The sequence below is a fragment of the Neomonachus schauinslandi genome, chromosome X, assembly GCF_002201575.2.
Source record: "Neomonachus schauinslandi chromosome X, ASM220157v2, whole genome shotgun sequence".
Classification (NCBI taxonomy): domain Eukaryota; kingdom Metazoa; phylum Chordata; class Mammalia; order Carnivora; family Phocidae; genus Neomonachus; species Neomonachus schauinslandi.
In genome coordinates this window covers 47195534-47211873 of record NC_058419.1, presented here as the reverse complement: position 1 = coordinate 47211873, position 16340 = coordinate 47195534, and the positions used below count along the sequence as shown (strand labels likewise).

The 16340-nt window shown below is 39.4% G+C and overlaps 1 protein-coding gene across 3 annotated transcripts in view; it reads right to left on the bottom strand.

The window, feature by feature from the left end:
* Nucleotides 1-578: 578 nt before the first annotated feature.
* Nucleotides 579-16340, bottom strand: part of PCDH19 (protocadherin 19) — a 120563-nt gene continuing 104801 nt past the window's right edge. For 2 of the 3 annotated variants that reach the window (XM_021694511.1, XM_021694662.1), the window contains one exon: nt 1491-2080. In XM_021694511.1, the coding sequence (XP_021550186.1) occupies nt 1491-2080 (590 nt within the window). Of the gene's footprint in view, nt 2081-16340 lie in introns of all 3 variants that reach the window. The other variant, XM_021694581.1, reaches the window with a different exon arrangement.

The following is a 16340-nucleotide window of genomic DNA, read 5'->3' as shown; positions in this document are numbered from 1 at the left end:
TACTATGTTGGCTACTAAATATTAATAGACACTAAATGGAGTTGGAGAAACAAACAAAAAGAATGTGCATAACAAACTTGTTAATAATAAAAGGTGTATTCCTAGCCTACAGCAAAGAGTTAGCTAAATCTAAAGGATTTTTATTTTAATAGTTTCCTGTTCACATTTTTAATTTAAAAAAGTATTAGTCATAAAAAGACGAGTTCAAGTGTCCAAGTGTCTCCATTTAGAAGGCACAGTAATTGGATTAGTGATGCTGTTACTGGTTACCTGTCTTTTCCTAAATGTACACTTTGTACTGCTTACTCTATTCCTATTTATAATCCTACAATACAGAGCAACATGGAGTTCTCAATTCCAGCCCCCGACATGCTTTCCAGTCTAATTCTAATCGTGATTGGGAAACACTGAATCAGGAAGGGTGTGTCAGAAAAGATGCTAATTTAGATCTCAAAATAGATTCAGTCTTTTTGAATTTTAGACGATTAGAAACGGAATTTCTAAGCCTGGAAACTGATAACTTCAGGAGCAACTTTCCCATTCAGGGCCTGAAAATTTTAAAAATTGATGCCATAAAACTTTCAGCACAGTAGTTCTGACAACTGCAAATTAGATAGCAGAATATCCAAAAATGACTTTCTGTGATGATCTATCACTGATCTGGGCAGAAGACTGAAAGGCAGGAGAAATACTCTGCAAGGTGGTGAGTAATCACTACATGGGTATCCACCATGAGTGAGTATCCTCCAAGTATTCAATCTATATGTGTGGTGTTGCTCATTCACTTGCCATCTCGGTTTTTTGCACTTTGTTTTTGTCTATAGTTTTATTAAGAAAAAAAAAAACACCAACTTCTAAAAAAGCCTTTTGCCGTCACCACACACATAGCAATTTGCAATATCAAATACAACAATAGCACAGCTAGCAAAAGGGTTCTTAAAGCAGGGGTGTCCACAGCAAAGTAGCGGCATTGGAAAGTACTCAAGCTTCAGAAACAACCTTTTGGGGGCTCAATTTCACATCACTGAATCAATGAATAGTACACAATAAATGACCATTAACTTGTCTACACTACAAAACAGTGGCGAGCTTATTAAAGGTGTCCAGAGCTTTCTCCTTTTTTTTGTTTTTTTAATGTAATCCTCCACAAACAATGGTAATTTATATTATAATTTTGACATAGAAAAATATATAAATTCAAACACTTAATACATAATACTTTTCACAACTGAATTTGTCTCTGTTTCCCCAACATCAAGGCGCCATGAACAACTCAAGCCAAAGCTAATTTGCTCCACCTGAACACCCCTGCTGCCTGTTGAAACGAGAGGGATTGTCACAGAATGATAGTCACTTATAAACAACACATTTAGGGAAAGCTCTGAAATAACAGCCACTCAAGAACCAACCATTGGTGAGCAATTAAAACAATCAGCTCCTGCTTCCTCGAAAACCAGCATGGTTTCTCTCTCTTCTTCCCCGAGACTGCTTTAGAGAACGATATCCTTCAGACGCTTCACACCAGGAGACTCTTTGTCATGACCCTCCTTCAGAGTGGGGTTGACCTCATGCATGACTTTCTCGCTGTCAGCTCCACGGGGCTCAGCTTCAGAGGGACGAGATGGGCCACTGTGGATATACTGCTCCAGATCACGGGCCGGGGGCGCCAGGGCAATTGTGTAAGACACGGAGGGCTTGGTGGGCAGAGGGCTCTTGAGGTGCAGGGGGGAGGTGACAGGGCTAATCGCCTCACAGCCATTGCCCGCCTCCCGGATAGCGCCGTTGACCTTGGGGCTGCAGATGGTCACATTGACAGTTCTCCTGCCTTTCAAGGTGGGCCTCTCCTCAGCCGGGTGGTCACTGACATCTTTTCCAAAGGTTGCAAAAGTCCGCTTGGTGGGGCCGCAGTCGTCATAAGCCTCAACATCAGCAGCAGTAGCTTCAATGGACAGCGCGATGACGTTCCTCACGTGCTCAGGGGACTTGGAGCGGGTGGGCATGGGGTTCCGGGGCATCCAGCACCTGTCAGAGTGGCCAAGAATCCGACATTCTTCCCTGCAATGAAATCCTTCATTCTGATCTGTTTGGAGAAAATAAAATGTCGATTACATCAGCTTTTCCCAGGAATCATTGTTACTCACCAGTGTTCTGGTTTCTTAGGTACCCACAGGCCCTTTTGGGAAATGGCATTTTTAGATAGTCCTTTATTGCCTTTTGGGACAAGTGTAAAGAATTGGATTTTTAAAAGGCTGTGTAGATCTCCCCCTGTATACTCCTCTTTTTTTTATTGTGATTTTTGTTGTTGTTCCCACTGCTGACAAAACTAAAAACCTAAAGGGAAACACGTTATGATGAAAAAATGTATTTTTAAAAAATTTATCCTGAGTGTCAAGGCGCTGAGAGTCAGCGTTTTTATCAACACCTCCTGCTAAAAATCAACTGCATTTGAAACTGGTTCCAGCAGAAGAGGGAGTGAAGGCAGAGCAGGGAATCCAACAGTCAGTATATCTGAGAAGTCTTGGCCATATTTTTGAGCAACAGCACTGCCAGCCCTGTTTCCACCCTACTTGTCAATGATATGCCATGCTTAATTTTAGATTGGTATCATGCTCTCTTTGAAAACCCAATCACTTCACTTCTTTTTGACCATCAGTTCCACCAGCCAATCTTCTCACTAAGTTATTTATATGACTTGATTTCCCATTAGAAGGAATATACTGAGATCTTTTCCTTCCATCTGACCCATAAGCTTTAGTTGACCCTATGCACACATCACTCATAGGCTGTGCATCATTTAATTATACTCAACTAGCCATCCCTCCTTATTTTCCTTATCTGCAGTTTTATTAGGGTCATATTTCTTAAAGAAATCTTTCATGGATTACATTAACCCTATCATAGATCTCAGCAGTTAGAATTCGTAATTATTGGTGAGGCATTTTTTTCTCTTCTCAAATCAGGTTCTTTTAGAGTTAAGGCTTTAATTTGACTCTCAGAGAGGCTTTCTACATGGGTTTCATCAAAGCATGGACCCAGGGTTAATTTCTGCTTTCCATTGGAAAATTGTTCATCTCAACGTCTGGTTTATAGCCCTACTTTCCCAGATCCATTTTTATTTACATTACATTCTTGTATGAGGATGACCTAATCAAAATTTTCATCACATTATATAGTGCATCAAAATACGAGCAGTTTAACATTTACAGAAAACCCTGGGGCGAGATCGGAGGAGGTGGGGAGACAAGGAGAGACTGCAAAGACAGAAAAAAAAGCATGCCAAAAAAAGTTGAAAATATATTCTGTGATTGCTTTTTTGCTGGGGGAAGAAGTTTGAAATTCAGGGTCTTGCCTGATATAGTCTATAGATAACACACCTTCCTTATACACTTGTATTTCTTTGTTTGCTTCTTGTTTTTAAATAGTAAATGGCATAGCAGAGGGGCAATGTTCTGCCTCGTCTATCAAAGGTTATTTTGGTAAAGGAGCACATACAAGGGGAGGCTCAAGAAATAATGGTTGAGCTGGATGTATACCTCATCATATGGAGAAAAGGCATTGGAAGCAGCTAAATGTCAAGGCCTAATCCAGGCTGAGTCCAGATTTCAACCCAATTCTGGGAATGGCCTTTGACCTAGTTTAAACTACTGAAAAGCCAATCAAAGTTAAGACCCTTTCAGTGTACTGGGACACAATTTGCCAATTTATCTTTAAGATGGTCATTTTATGCTCCCTTTCAGTGGTGGAGAATAAAACACTCAGAATTTTGCCTCTATGAAGCCAAATAACAAATGAGCATTATCACCAATAAGATAAGTGCCTTTCACATAGATAGGGCAACGCTTCTGCAAACTCCATCATGGTTCCACATGAGGGTTGCAGGACCACCTCTACAAAATACAGAGTTGTCAAAGCCTTTTCTCTGCCTCTTCCCTGCAAACTCTCAGTGCTGCCATCTGATAGCCTATCATCATTCAAAATGTATATGTTTCTGGGAGACAGAAAGTATGAAAGTAAGGAAAACATGCTGGAACATACTTGGGAAACATTTACTTTGTATAGGCTCAAACATCAGTGGAAGAGTGTACAGATGATCCACCCACAATCAGTTTCATCTAAATCCAGTGTTTTCCCAGGAAGCCCCCAAGATCCCTCCAGCAGGACAGAATTCACATGTTCAGAGTTTCCCAAAAAGATGTTTTTTTTTTTTCTTCTCCATCTCCTCTGAAGCCCATATCATAACTTTCCAAGTAATAGCTCTAAAGAATTAGTGTATTTGTTTTGAGGTGAAGATTAAGGAGGTGCAAGTTGGGGAATAGTTTAATAATTAACTTCTATTTCTACAAATCTGAGTAAGAGTCCCCTGGAAGTCAGCGAAAAGAAAAAAAAAGTTCAGAAGGTTATGAAATCCCTGTCGTTTTTGTTACTAATTTATAGCACAAAGGCATGAAGGACTTAGTCTTTAAACCCTGGAACCATGGACATATGATCAGCTATTAAGAGGAAACCCTAGCTGACCTTCAGACTGATATTATAGGCCACTTGTTCACACACCTGAAGTAGAACAGTGGTGAATTATAATCTAGCAGAATCATCCCAATGAGCTCAACATACAGCTCTCACTTAAGTTTTTAGTATCAAGTAGCTGCCTTCCACTATTCAGTAGGAGAATGCCATCCATGTGTTATACGGAATGCAAGTACAGTGCTCCTGCCCATATTAGACTGCTTCAAATGAATAGCATGGGAAGACCTGGATCCCCACCACACACAGAAGGAGAGCAGAGACCCCAGAGATAGACACCTGTAAGATCTTATGAATCTAGGAAGACCAGAGCAGGGAACTCAGTCTTCTCAGAAGCTTCTGTGCAAAGACAATACTTGCTTTCAACTTACCCACTGCCTAAGTGGATAAATCACCCTCTGGGAAGAGGAAAAGGTAAACTCACTCAGCATCCCCAGGAATGTGATCATAAGCTACCCACCAATCTCGCTAAGCCTACTTCAGCCCTATATGAGATAAAAAATAATAGGTAATTTTTTGAATTAATTATGTGAACTTATATGTTCACTGCTCTTACCTCAATGCAAACAAAGACTTGAATCTAAGAGACTCATTTACTCACAATGTTTCACCCATGGCTTAGATCTGATATCTTTATTTCCTTAAATCCTTACTAAGGGCAGTAACTTGCTGCTTATCATTTTTAGTATCAAACAACACTCGATGACATTTGTGTCAATTCAATGTGATGAATATGCAACTGATAAATCATTGAATACTACATCTGAAACTAATGATGTACTATATGTTGGCTAATTGAATTTAAACAAAAATCTAACCTAGCTTTAGCGTTTATAGCCATATGAAATATGAAAGAAAACACGCTGAATATAGATAGGCAGGAAGAATGTCTTCCCAGCCAAAGGTAAACTACATTCATAAATGTACTGCAGATAAATTACTTTTTCAAAAACCAAAACTTCAGTTTAGTAAGGAAACTGCATATTAAAAGTGAGAAAGTCACAATACAAATCCCCTTAAGAATAGCAATGAAGACAGACCAGATGTGAAAAAGCAAAGAAACTACTTCTGGAATTGCACAGGACTGGTAGAGATTATGTGCCTGCCATCATGTAGTATTGTGGCTAGGGATGGAGGTATGAGAGTAGAGAGGAACCATAAAAATTAGCTGTCAAAAAAAAATTAACTATCAAGATACTGGTTCCAGCTGAAACAGAGGTCACCTAACAACTCATTGATTCCCTGCTAAGATTCCTCTTTTGTGCCTACTTATGACTCTATACCTTGTTACATCTTGACCTGAGCCTACGTAAAGCAAAATGTGAACCTCTAAAATCCACACATAGTTGTGGAAATTCAAACACATTGCCAGGTACAGATAAACGAAGGCAGGTGTCTTTAATTCAAATGTACACATAATTAGGGGTGAATAATGAATTTGCAAATTGGTCTTCCCTGATCCTGAACTTGTTCCTAAGATTTGCAAAAATAAATAAAATGCGTAAGTTTGGAAGAGGGACACACAAATCTCAAAGCCACTCCTTAGATCAGGTTTAGACAAAAAATTCAAAATACAGAGACAAAATAAAGCTTCCTCAATCTAGGTGGTAATATGTACTTGTTTGATCACAATCTGTACTTAGGGACCCTGGTGAGAGAAACCTAAAACTTCTGGCAAAAAAAAAATATTATATGTTAAATAAAAGGCCTAAGAAGAGACAGTAATGAATTAAGACATGATGGATAAGGAAGTAATTCAAATAGAAAAAGAAGAGAATATGTTATTTTGGGCAAATATTAGCCAAACTTTTTGCAGCAATTGCTACCCTCCTCATAAAACCACTGTCTCTTCAGATGCAGGCAAACAATGTGCTTCCACACCAGAAAGAGCCTACACATGGTCCCAACCAAAGTAAAAAAAAAAAAAAAAAAGTGATGAAAACACCATCTCAGGCTTAGCTAAAACTTTCAAAGTCCTGGTGGAATAGAAGAGCTGAGAGGCTCTGTTGGGTTTGTATAGATGTCCAGCCACAATGGATGTGTTCAACAATGCTGCAGCTCTTTATTGTGATTAAGAGTTTGGATGTATTTAACTCAAAGATCCCAATGGTCAGAGACAAAACTCTAACACTAAAAAAATTCAAGGTAACAGTTAACAAGAGCAATGTGTTACCTCCTCAGAAGTGATCTGCAGTCAATGAGGCAGAAAGAGAAAGTTAAAGTGAGTTCCAGTTCCTAAGAGCTCAAGTAGTTAGTTACTTCTACGTAGCAGCAGTAACATAACCTACAAGCAAGTGATGTGTAAATCAGGAAAGCTTCCTGGATTGTACTCATATGCATCCACCTAGCTTAATCTGCATCAACCCCCTGAACAAAATAATCTACAACAAAAGCAGGACCAATTTTTGTAAGTTATAATGGAAGGGATGGTAGCACCAATTAGGAACAGGTTAAGTGCTGTTACAATTTGTCATGTGCACCTAATCAAGAAAACATAACTGCTAGGAAATATCCCCTCTTGACCTACCTCTTACTCATCTGAAGCACACATAATGAACTGAACCCAAATATCCATATCTATATTTAATATTTAGGAATAGAACCACTCTTTTGTTAGGATTGGCAAGGTGCCAGCCAAAAACCTGCATTTCCTGGCCTCCCTTGTTGATAGGCGTGGCCATGTAACGAAGATGGATCAATGTTATGAAGGTAGGATGTCAAGAAAACTCCTTAAAAGGAGGAGGGAGGTGATGTAGCTGGGAGACCCTTTTGTCCTTATTCCTTCCTGCTTTGTCCTATCTGGAATGGAGACATAATGGCTGGATCTACAGTATCTATCTTACCACCATGAAGCAACTCTGAGGATGGAAGCCACGTGCCTATGGATAGGAGAACAGAAAGATAGAAGAGCTCTGGGATATCAAAGATATTGTAGACCTACCTCACTAGACCTGAACTTCTTTCATATAAGAGGAAAAATAAGTCTCCCTCTTGGTTAGGCCACTGATTCATTTTCTTTAGTGGGAGAGGAGGGTCTTTATTACCAGCCGCTGAACACTATTTATAATTGATACATTATCCCTGAAGCCTCAACTTAAATTTAACTTTCTCAGGGAATCCTTCCCTGATCCCTTAGATAGACCACCACCCCCTTTTATAACACTCATTATAGTTGTCTAATATCTATATTCAATGTTAGCTTATAAACTCAAAATGAACAAAGATTATATCTATTTTGTTCCCTCCCATACCCACAGAAGCTAGCAACGTGTCCAGCATAGAGCAGGTACTCAGTAACAGTTTAATTTAATTGGATAAAAAAAGGTATATGAGTGATAGCAATAAAACAAAGAACTTTGGTCAACACACCAGATATTGTGCTACTGATACAACTCCTAAAAGTGGAAATTACTATTCTATTTAGTAGAAACACCATGAAACACTAGGTACCTGTGTCAGAAACAATAAAGTAAATGTAGCATTTAAGAAACATTAAAGTCAAGTGTCATCTTAGCCTCTCAGTGGTTTCCTAAACACTAGTTGCAGGTCTTAAAAAAAATGTATCATGGTTTGATGTCCAGTTGGAAATATATTTGTTATGTGCCTTGGAGTTTTCAATTCTAACAATAGTTAACAGGGCCTGTTAGATGCAGAAGCATCTATTTTATGAAATGAATGTGCTATTCAAATATCAAGCATTGTTTCTTGGCATTAAACACAACTGCTGTTAATTCCTATAAAATATAAGCCAAAAATGGGACCTATAGTGAGCCTTTTAGCCCAACTGCAGATGCTGACTCTTTCTGGCAAAACTAAATAAAATATGGATGGCAAAATTAATGCTCCAAATACGCCAGGGAATTACCAAAGGAAATAATTATCCTGGAAAGAGTTCTTAAAAGCATTTTAAGGCCTGCAACATCAAGAGAAAGAACATCTGTAACTTAACAGGACAAGCAGAGTAGCAATGGGTTCAGTGAAAAAGAGAGGAAGGAGTGGGAGGATAGGGAGGAAGGAATGAAGGAAGAGAGGGAAGGAGGAAGGAAGGAAGGAAGGAGGGAGGGAGGGAGGGGAGCTGGAAACACTATCCAAGCTTTAAACATTCTGTCTTGGTTTTGATCCAATTGACATCTTAAGGACTGGGCTTCTTTTGGGTGTTTAGAGCAACTAGCAAAAATTCAATAAAGGCTTAGGACTTCGCAAAATTACAACTTCCCAGAACCCTCCCAGGTTGTCATTCTGAAAGGAGTTTACACTCACTTCCTAAAGGACCCAAAGTTTTGGCAAGAAAAGTTAGAGTTCCATCTCTAAAATATTCAAGGGCACATCAGTGAAGGCTGAGATATTCCTAGAGATTCATGAACCAATGCCACCAAGCTATCCTGCAGCCACTCCTGTGTAATAAGAAGTAAATCACAAATTACACTACAATGACTTGTCTCTTTCTCACTCCCTTCTTCTTTTTCTTTCAGAATTTTCTGCCATTTCGGTTCCTCCCTAATGCTTCCTTTTCCTCCTGTTCCCTAGGATCCGACTTGTTAGCAGCCCTTCCCACAGCACTATGGTCTGACAGACAGCAGGCAGAAGGGATAAGATGCCAGAACTGTGATTGATATTCAAAACACCTACATGGTATTATTTGATAGATGCCAAAGAAGAGCTATCCAAAAACCAGCCCTTGTAACAGAGAGAGAAATTCCCATATTTTTCATTCAGCTGGGTATAAGCATTAAAGGTCCCTGTTAAAATAAGAGAATCCACTACCAAATTGAGATCATCAGATTTTCTTTGGTCATATAGCAAAACCATGGGTGAAGGGGACCCAGGATAGGAGAGTTTTTGTGGGGGAAGAAAGGATACAAATGTCTAGAGGTAGAGATACCTAGGAAGGGCACAGTGGGGGATAGGGTGTAGGAACAAAGTTCCTGAGACTGACAAAGAGATGTTGCCAAAAAAACAGCAGATAGGCAAAGAAAAAAGGCAGTCCTGATTAGCAGAGTTTGGCATTTTCAGGATGGCTAACTAGTTAAACAGCAGGAATCTGTGAAGTTGAGTTTTAGCTTGGGGTGGAGGGGATGGCCGAAAAAAACTGATGGACCCCAATCTTGTCCTAGACCATTAGATCAGCATCAATTAGCAAGTGCCACCCAACACTTGGCCTCGTGATGCCAAATGGCACATAAGCCTCTCTCCTCATTCACAGTCTATGCACCTGAAATTAATTCACTTACTTCCCGGTACAACATGAAAATAGATTAAAAAGATGCCCCTTTCAGAATTCAAAGCGATTGAATTATCTTCAATGGAATCTTCAGTTCTGAGCTGGTCAAAGAGACAAAGTTAAAACATATTGAAGTAGCAGTGCTTGAGAATTGAATATTTATGATAGATGATGGTGTGGCATGTACAGTCATATAATCTAAGTTGTAATTTGGGCAATCACAATAGTTCCTGGAGTTTTCATTTTTGTACTACAGCTCAATTCAATTCAACCCATAAAGAAGAGATTTCAAGATGTATATAAGTATAAATCATTTGTGCTGATGCATGGGGAGCAAGGAAATGAAGCAGAAGGCTGCCTGGAAAATTGAGACTAAGAAATAAGAGGTGCTCACGGTGACCGAGATAAGCAGAAATTGACTAAACTGGAATCTTTGTATTTTGGCTTCTATGGTAAAGAAAATTACCTGACAAAGTGCTGGACTTCATCTGGGTGCTGAGAAACTATACGAAAAGGCATCTCTACAAGTCAAATATGAGGTGTCAAAGCAGGCCATTGAACTAGTGCCCCAAAGGAGGAACACTGAAATACTGAAACTCTGAGCAAGGTGGAACCATTTTCTAAGGTTTCATTCTAAAATGTCCACAGAATTAAGTCCCTTTGCCTATATCTGTTAGACACCTACAACCTACAACACCTAGTCACTTCTGTGAAGAGTTCAAACCAGTTGTTTGATTTTGTGTAGATTAAAAACAGTCAGACCATTTCACACATTCTACAGGTAGTTATGCTGCTGGCAAGACAGAGCCTTCAGATGATCCTTACAAGTGGTGCTGAATTAAAAGTCATTGCCAACTTGGTTTTACTCTTTCCTGGAAAATAAGGAAATTGCTAACACATCATTAGCTTGAGAAAAAAGCCACTTTTATGTTGGTCATGAGCTTCAGGGGATTAGATGGAATACGTCGTGAGGATGGCACAAATAAGACTGGTACAGAAGGCAAGAGGGACAGGATATGTTAGCCAGGAGAAAAAAAATCTTCCCTTTTTTAATGAAAATTAAATGTTGGAGGGGGAAAAAGGCTGGTGTTCCTCTTAACAGGAACTGACACTTCCTTCAGTCAAGTCCCAGGACATTCGGTTTTGTAAAACAGGCAATACTGTACATAAGTCAAAAAATATTGCAACAGTAATTTCTAAATTCTTTGAAGATTCTTGACTGCCAAAATGTTCTTGTTACTGGGTGGGGAAGCTAAGAAGCAACATTAGTACTTCTCCAATCACTTCTTTCGCATTTGAAAAATAAAGTGCTCAGTAAACCAATCACTGCCCCTTGTAATGATATAAAAGGATAGTGTATGTCATGACATCAGCTAGGTAGGAGTCACTAGAAATAGTCACTGGAGGCACACAGGAGTGTCAGAAAGATTAATATCTATTAACTACCTAGGTTGGACTATTCGTTACCAACAAAAGCCTCCTAGAAAAGTCTAGTATTATCCTAATGTTTCAGCGTAACTTCAGCAACCATCTGGAATACTGTAATTGCTATGACACCGCTTCTGGGTACAGCAAACAGCACAATCATTAAAAAAAATTTATTTCAAATATCCTCCTGGAAGCTAATAAATTTTACAGCAGTTTCAATCCTTCCTCATTGCAACAAAGAAAAGCTTAGTTCCAGACAAATTAAAAGTAAATTGATTGCCTAGGGGGAATCTATTCAAATATCACTTTTACGTGTTAGAAATCTTTTCTCCTAGAACATTAGAGGGAGAGAGGAAGGGAAGGAGGGAGGAAAGGAATGAATGAATCTTGGATAAGGGAATGAGACAGATGATGGAGATAAAGAGTGTGAAAGGGAGAGAAGTCAGTATATGAGAAAGACAGGCTATAGCAACAGAGGGAGAGTGAGAGACAAGTAAAACCATTAAATCCTTGTTTGCAAAATCAGGTAGAAATCAACTTAAAATAAAATGCAAATGTGTCACTGGGGTGCAGGCCTAACATTTGTGCTGGAATTTATGAATAATAACTATGAATAATGAATACCAAAATTGAAGGGATCAAACACCACCTTCTATGTTTACTTGTCATTATCCATCTTTCATGGACAATGCTCAGTTTTATTATTTTGCTCTTTACCTCAGAAATACCCATAATTATTCTTTTTCCAGGTGTCCACTTAATCATACTAGTAGGAGAAAGCAAGTTCCATTTTTCAGGGTGTTGCCTCAAAAGCAATTAGACAAATTCAGAAGTGAGACCAATTAATTTATTCTTTGAGGAAGCTTGATCATTTGAAGGTATCCTATGCTTGTCCTGCTGCTCTTATTAGGAAGAAAAAGTCCTTTACACCTTTAGCACAAGGCAGTTACTGTTTGACCCTCTGGCCCTTAGCTTGTCCAACTCTTCTTTGAAAGAAAAAATGGATGCTCCATCTGCAGCATCAAAGAACTCTTGGAATCTCTTCAGGCCACAGCTCTGCAGGCTTCTTCTGAGTTGGCTCGAACTCTGAATTATAAGAGTAGCAGAAGGCTTTTTGGTTGAGATGACTGGGGTTAAGACACTCTGATACAGGTCTAGTAAAATCTATGTAAGTCCTGACACATAGTGAGCCTAGATTATAGCCACAAATATGGATGACAGACACACATGCATGTGCACACACCACCACCAGTCCTCATCATCCTTAATACTCACTTCCATTCACAGGTTAAAATAATGGAGCATTATACGTCGATTATATCTCAATAAAGCTGCAAAAAAAATCCATTGAACAAAGCAAAAGATTATTAAAACTAGTCTGGTAAAATTTAAATGCTCTGTCCAGTTAGTACAGATCATGTATCTTTGCAGCCTTAGAATAATCTGTTTTTCCAAAACATTACAACTCCTGAACTCCATTTTATTGCATTTGCCCCTTGTTGGTTAAAATGCCAATCTTTCATGACTGGGTGTGCAAAACATGTACCTAATGAAGGAATGCCATGCTGTGGCTAGAGAAGCCCTGAGGAGTCTAATTCTATGTTCAGAAAACAAGACAGCACTGCGAGTAGAGAATTTAAAGCTTGATTCAAGCCTGCATGATTTCTATTCTCTGAGATTCCAATCGGGCAGTTACAGAGAGGGAGGGTGCAGACTTGTTTAATATAAGATGTTGGATTCTCGCAGAGAAATATTCCAAGAGTAAACTGAAATTATTAATTAAAGAAAAAGACTTCTTTGGCCCTAGAGCTTTCTTATCCCCTTAATTCCACTTTGCAATCTTTTTTTATTTGCTTCTACCGGTTAGTGAACAGAAAATAATCTGGCTTGTTATTAAAACTGCAGATAAAATCATCGGCTTTGGCAAAATGCAAACGGCGCCTAGCTGAAGAGCTAAGGATCATCATCTGCTCATATATTAAGACATGGCACAACTCCTTTCTCAATCCTAATGGCCTTGGATTGGAGGCAGGGGGTAGAAAAAGATTGGAAAGGAGGAAAGAGCGGGGCAGATGCAGAATTATATTTTTAAACCGCCTGCTGGCATTCAAAGAGCACTCTCATGTTATTAATCACACACACACACATACACACACACACACACACACACAACACAGAATTGCAATGCTGACATAGCTTCCTGGATAAGATGCTTATATAGGACAATAACAAACAAAGACATTGATGAATGATTTTATTCTCCTGGGGACTCTTTGTGTCCCCCCCACTTCTTCCAGAGTTCATGCAAACTGAAAAGTTTATATGTTTAACACCCTGTTATCCATTCCAATATGGGAGGTCTGCAGTATTTCAACAAAGAAACCACTCATGAGTAATGATTTTACGGAGACAAGAGTGGGAAAATGAACTGTTTGAAATGAGTCTAATTCCTTGTGTGATGGCTAATAAAAAGAAACATCTGAACACAGTGCTTGAGAAGCATTTTTGTATTGTTCAACAGACTGAAAATAATAGCCTTTTTTCTGGTCTGCATTACTATTAATAACAGCCTTCCCTTGTGGTCATCTGTGTTTACAGAGGGAATAAAGATTGATAAAAGAGCTCGCCTTTCTTCTGCACCACCCAAATAGACACAGATTGTCCAGATGATCTTTTTTAGCACACATAAACCAACTTTTATTTTAAAAAGCACACATACACCAACTTTTATTTCAAAAAGCAAAACTAATCAGAGTACCTAAATGTTTCAGAAATTACTTAGGAATTGTGAGGAAGCCAGAGAATTTCCAAGGTAGTTCTCAGAAAGATTGTTTGGAGTGTAAAAGGGGACACTCACATCTTGCCTTTGTTTAAGGAAGCCTTTGAACTCTCGGGAGAGGAAATCTTGCATCTGTTCTATTTACTTTCTCCTGACCACACCCTGAAGATTGTCCAGGGCAAGGGAAGAGTAAATTGATTATGCACTAGATAGTGTAAGTATAACCCACGAACTGCAGGTTGTCAGCTCCCCCAGTGCATTTAAGATGGAATTGCCTTTACAAAATTTGAACATATTCACAGACACTGCATAAAGGAAGGTTCCCCTGGAGTTCAATGAACCTTTTATTCCCACCTATAAATAATAAGTGCTCTCATGATTAATTCGTATTCCTCTTTTCTCACCTCATTTCCCTTTTCTCCATTCCATAGTATTTAACTTGTTTCTGCCATGCCCAAAATAGCCTCTTGTTTTACCATTCTGTTCAGACTCTCTTCCTTCAGCTTTGTAGCCTTTCCTCATCACATCAAATCCTGCCTAGAAACTCACATCTCCAGGGAAGCTACAGGGAGGCAATCAGAAACAATAGCAGTGGCCAAGTCTGACAGAAAATCCACCAATATGGAAAAAATCTGTTCTCTGGGACATTTCCTCTTTCTCACCAAGAAACCTTCAGAATAAGCCTAATGATTCTGAGGGGGGGGGGGGCCTCCAAATATTAGAAACAGCTGTGTCTGGAATGTCCTCATCAAGGTATTTTACCAACACCCCTTACAAGAAAAACTTGGAGAGGAATATTAACTGTATAACTACAAACATAGTCTGCACACCCTATAATAAAGAGGCCACATTTCCCTATTAGAAGGGTAAATAGTTAATATTATTATAAAATAAAAATTAAAATCTTACAGTTCCCTCAAATTCTAAAGAAGTTGCCATGAATTTTATGTCTGCCCAAAAAATCAACAGGGTATTCAGTAAACTATTCAACGATTTGCTCATTGGAAATTCATAGTCTAATGTAACACTGGTCCTCCCCCGTTCTTCATGTTAATATCATTGGGCCATCAGCCAAAGCCTAGAGAAGTAAGCTTCATCTTGGTGAACTGGAATCTCTAGTGTCAGATACAGTCATCCTGACTAATAGAAACTATAGCTTGCCAAAATCTATAGCCTCCCTGTCTGTTCCATCCATCAAATATGCTTAGAAGTCCCGTGGCACAAGCTCAGCAGTCTACAGATCCCAATCAACTATCAATAGCTTAAGTGTAAATGACTGTAGATGAAGTACAAGCCAAATGTGTTTCCTTTTCAGTTGCAGGAATTCCATTGCTATTATGGCACCCATAGTGCTCGTGCCTAATGATTCAGACAAGCATCCAGGATCTAAGTGTTCTAGGATGCTCTGCACATGTTACAATTACAGCATTCAGCATAGCACTAATAGGCATCCTAGTCTCTAGTTCCAGGTATACCACATTGACAGTATTGACAGGCCCGCCCCCTCCCTGGTTAGATATGATGGAAGATGTAGGGGTTTCCATATGCCCTGCTGCTAGTATAGAGGCCTGTTTATGCCTCTTCAGGTTTCCACAACTAGTGAACAAAGGAATGTATGTATATACATCACAGCCTAGAACTCTCTAGCAAGTCTCTTATTTCCCTGACATCCCAATATTGCATTGAAAGGTAATTTATTTTTTTTTAAGATTTTATTTATTTATTTGACAGAGACAGAGAAAGGGAACACAGGTAGGCAGAGCAGCAGGCAGAGGGAGAGGGAGAAACAGGCTCCCCACTGAGGAAGGAGCCTGACGTGGGGCTCGATCCCAGGACCCTGGGATCATGACCTGAGCCGAAGGCAGCCGCTTAACCAACTGAGCCACCCAGGCGCTCCGAAAGATAATTTATTGAATTTTCCTATTCTTGAACACCTCCCATATGATCCAAACTCAGTGCTCTACCACACTGGCTTTTCTTCTCAAACCCGAGGCTTTCTATTCTGCAAAAGAATATTGTGTCTCAGAGACACTGCTTTAAAATGATTTGCTCAGGAAAATAGTTTTTCTTTTTTTTTTTTTAATTATTATTTATTTGACAGAGAGAGAGACAGCGAGAGCAGGAACACAAGCAGGGGGAGTGGGAGAGGGAGAAGCAGGCTTCCCGCTGAGCAGGGAGCCCGATGCGGGACTCGATCCCAGCACCCCGGGATCATGACCCGAGCCGAAGGCAGACGCTCAACGACTGAGCCACCCAGGCGCCCGAAAATAGTTTTTCAATAGCCAGTTGTATTAGGAGTGAACATAACCAATTGGGTTATCCCTAAATGCAATAGCATCCCAGTGCATTTACAAAGTAATATTTTATTTTCTTCCTTGATCACAACCATGA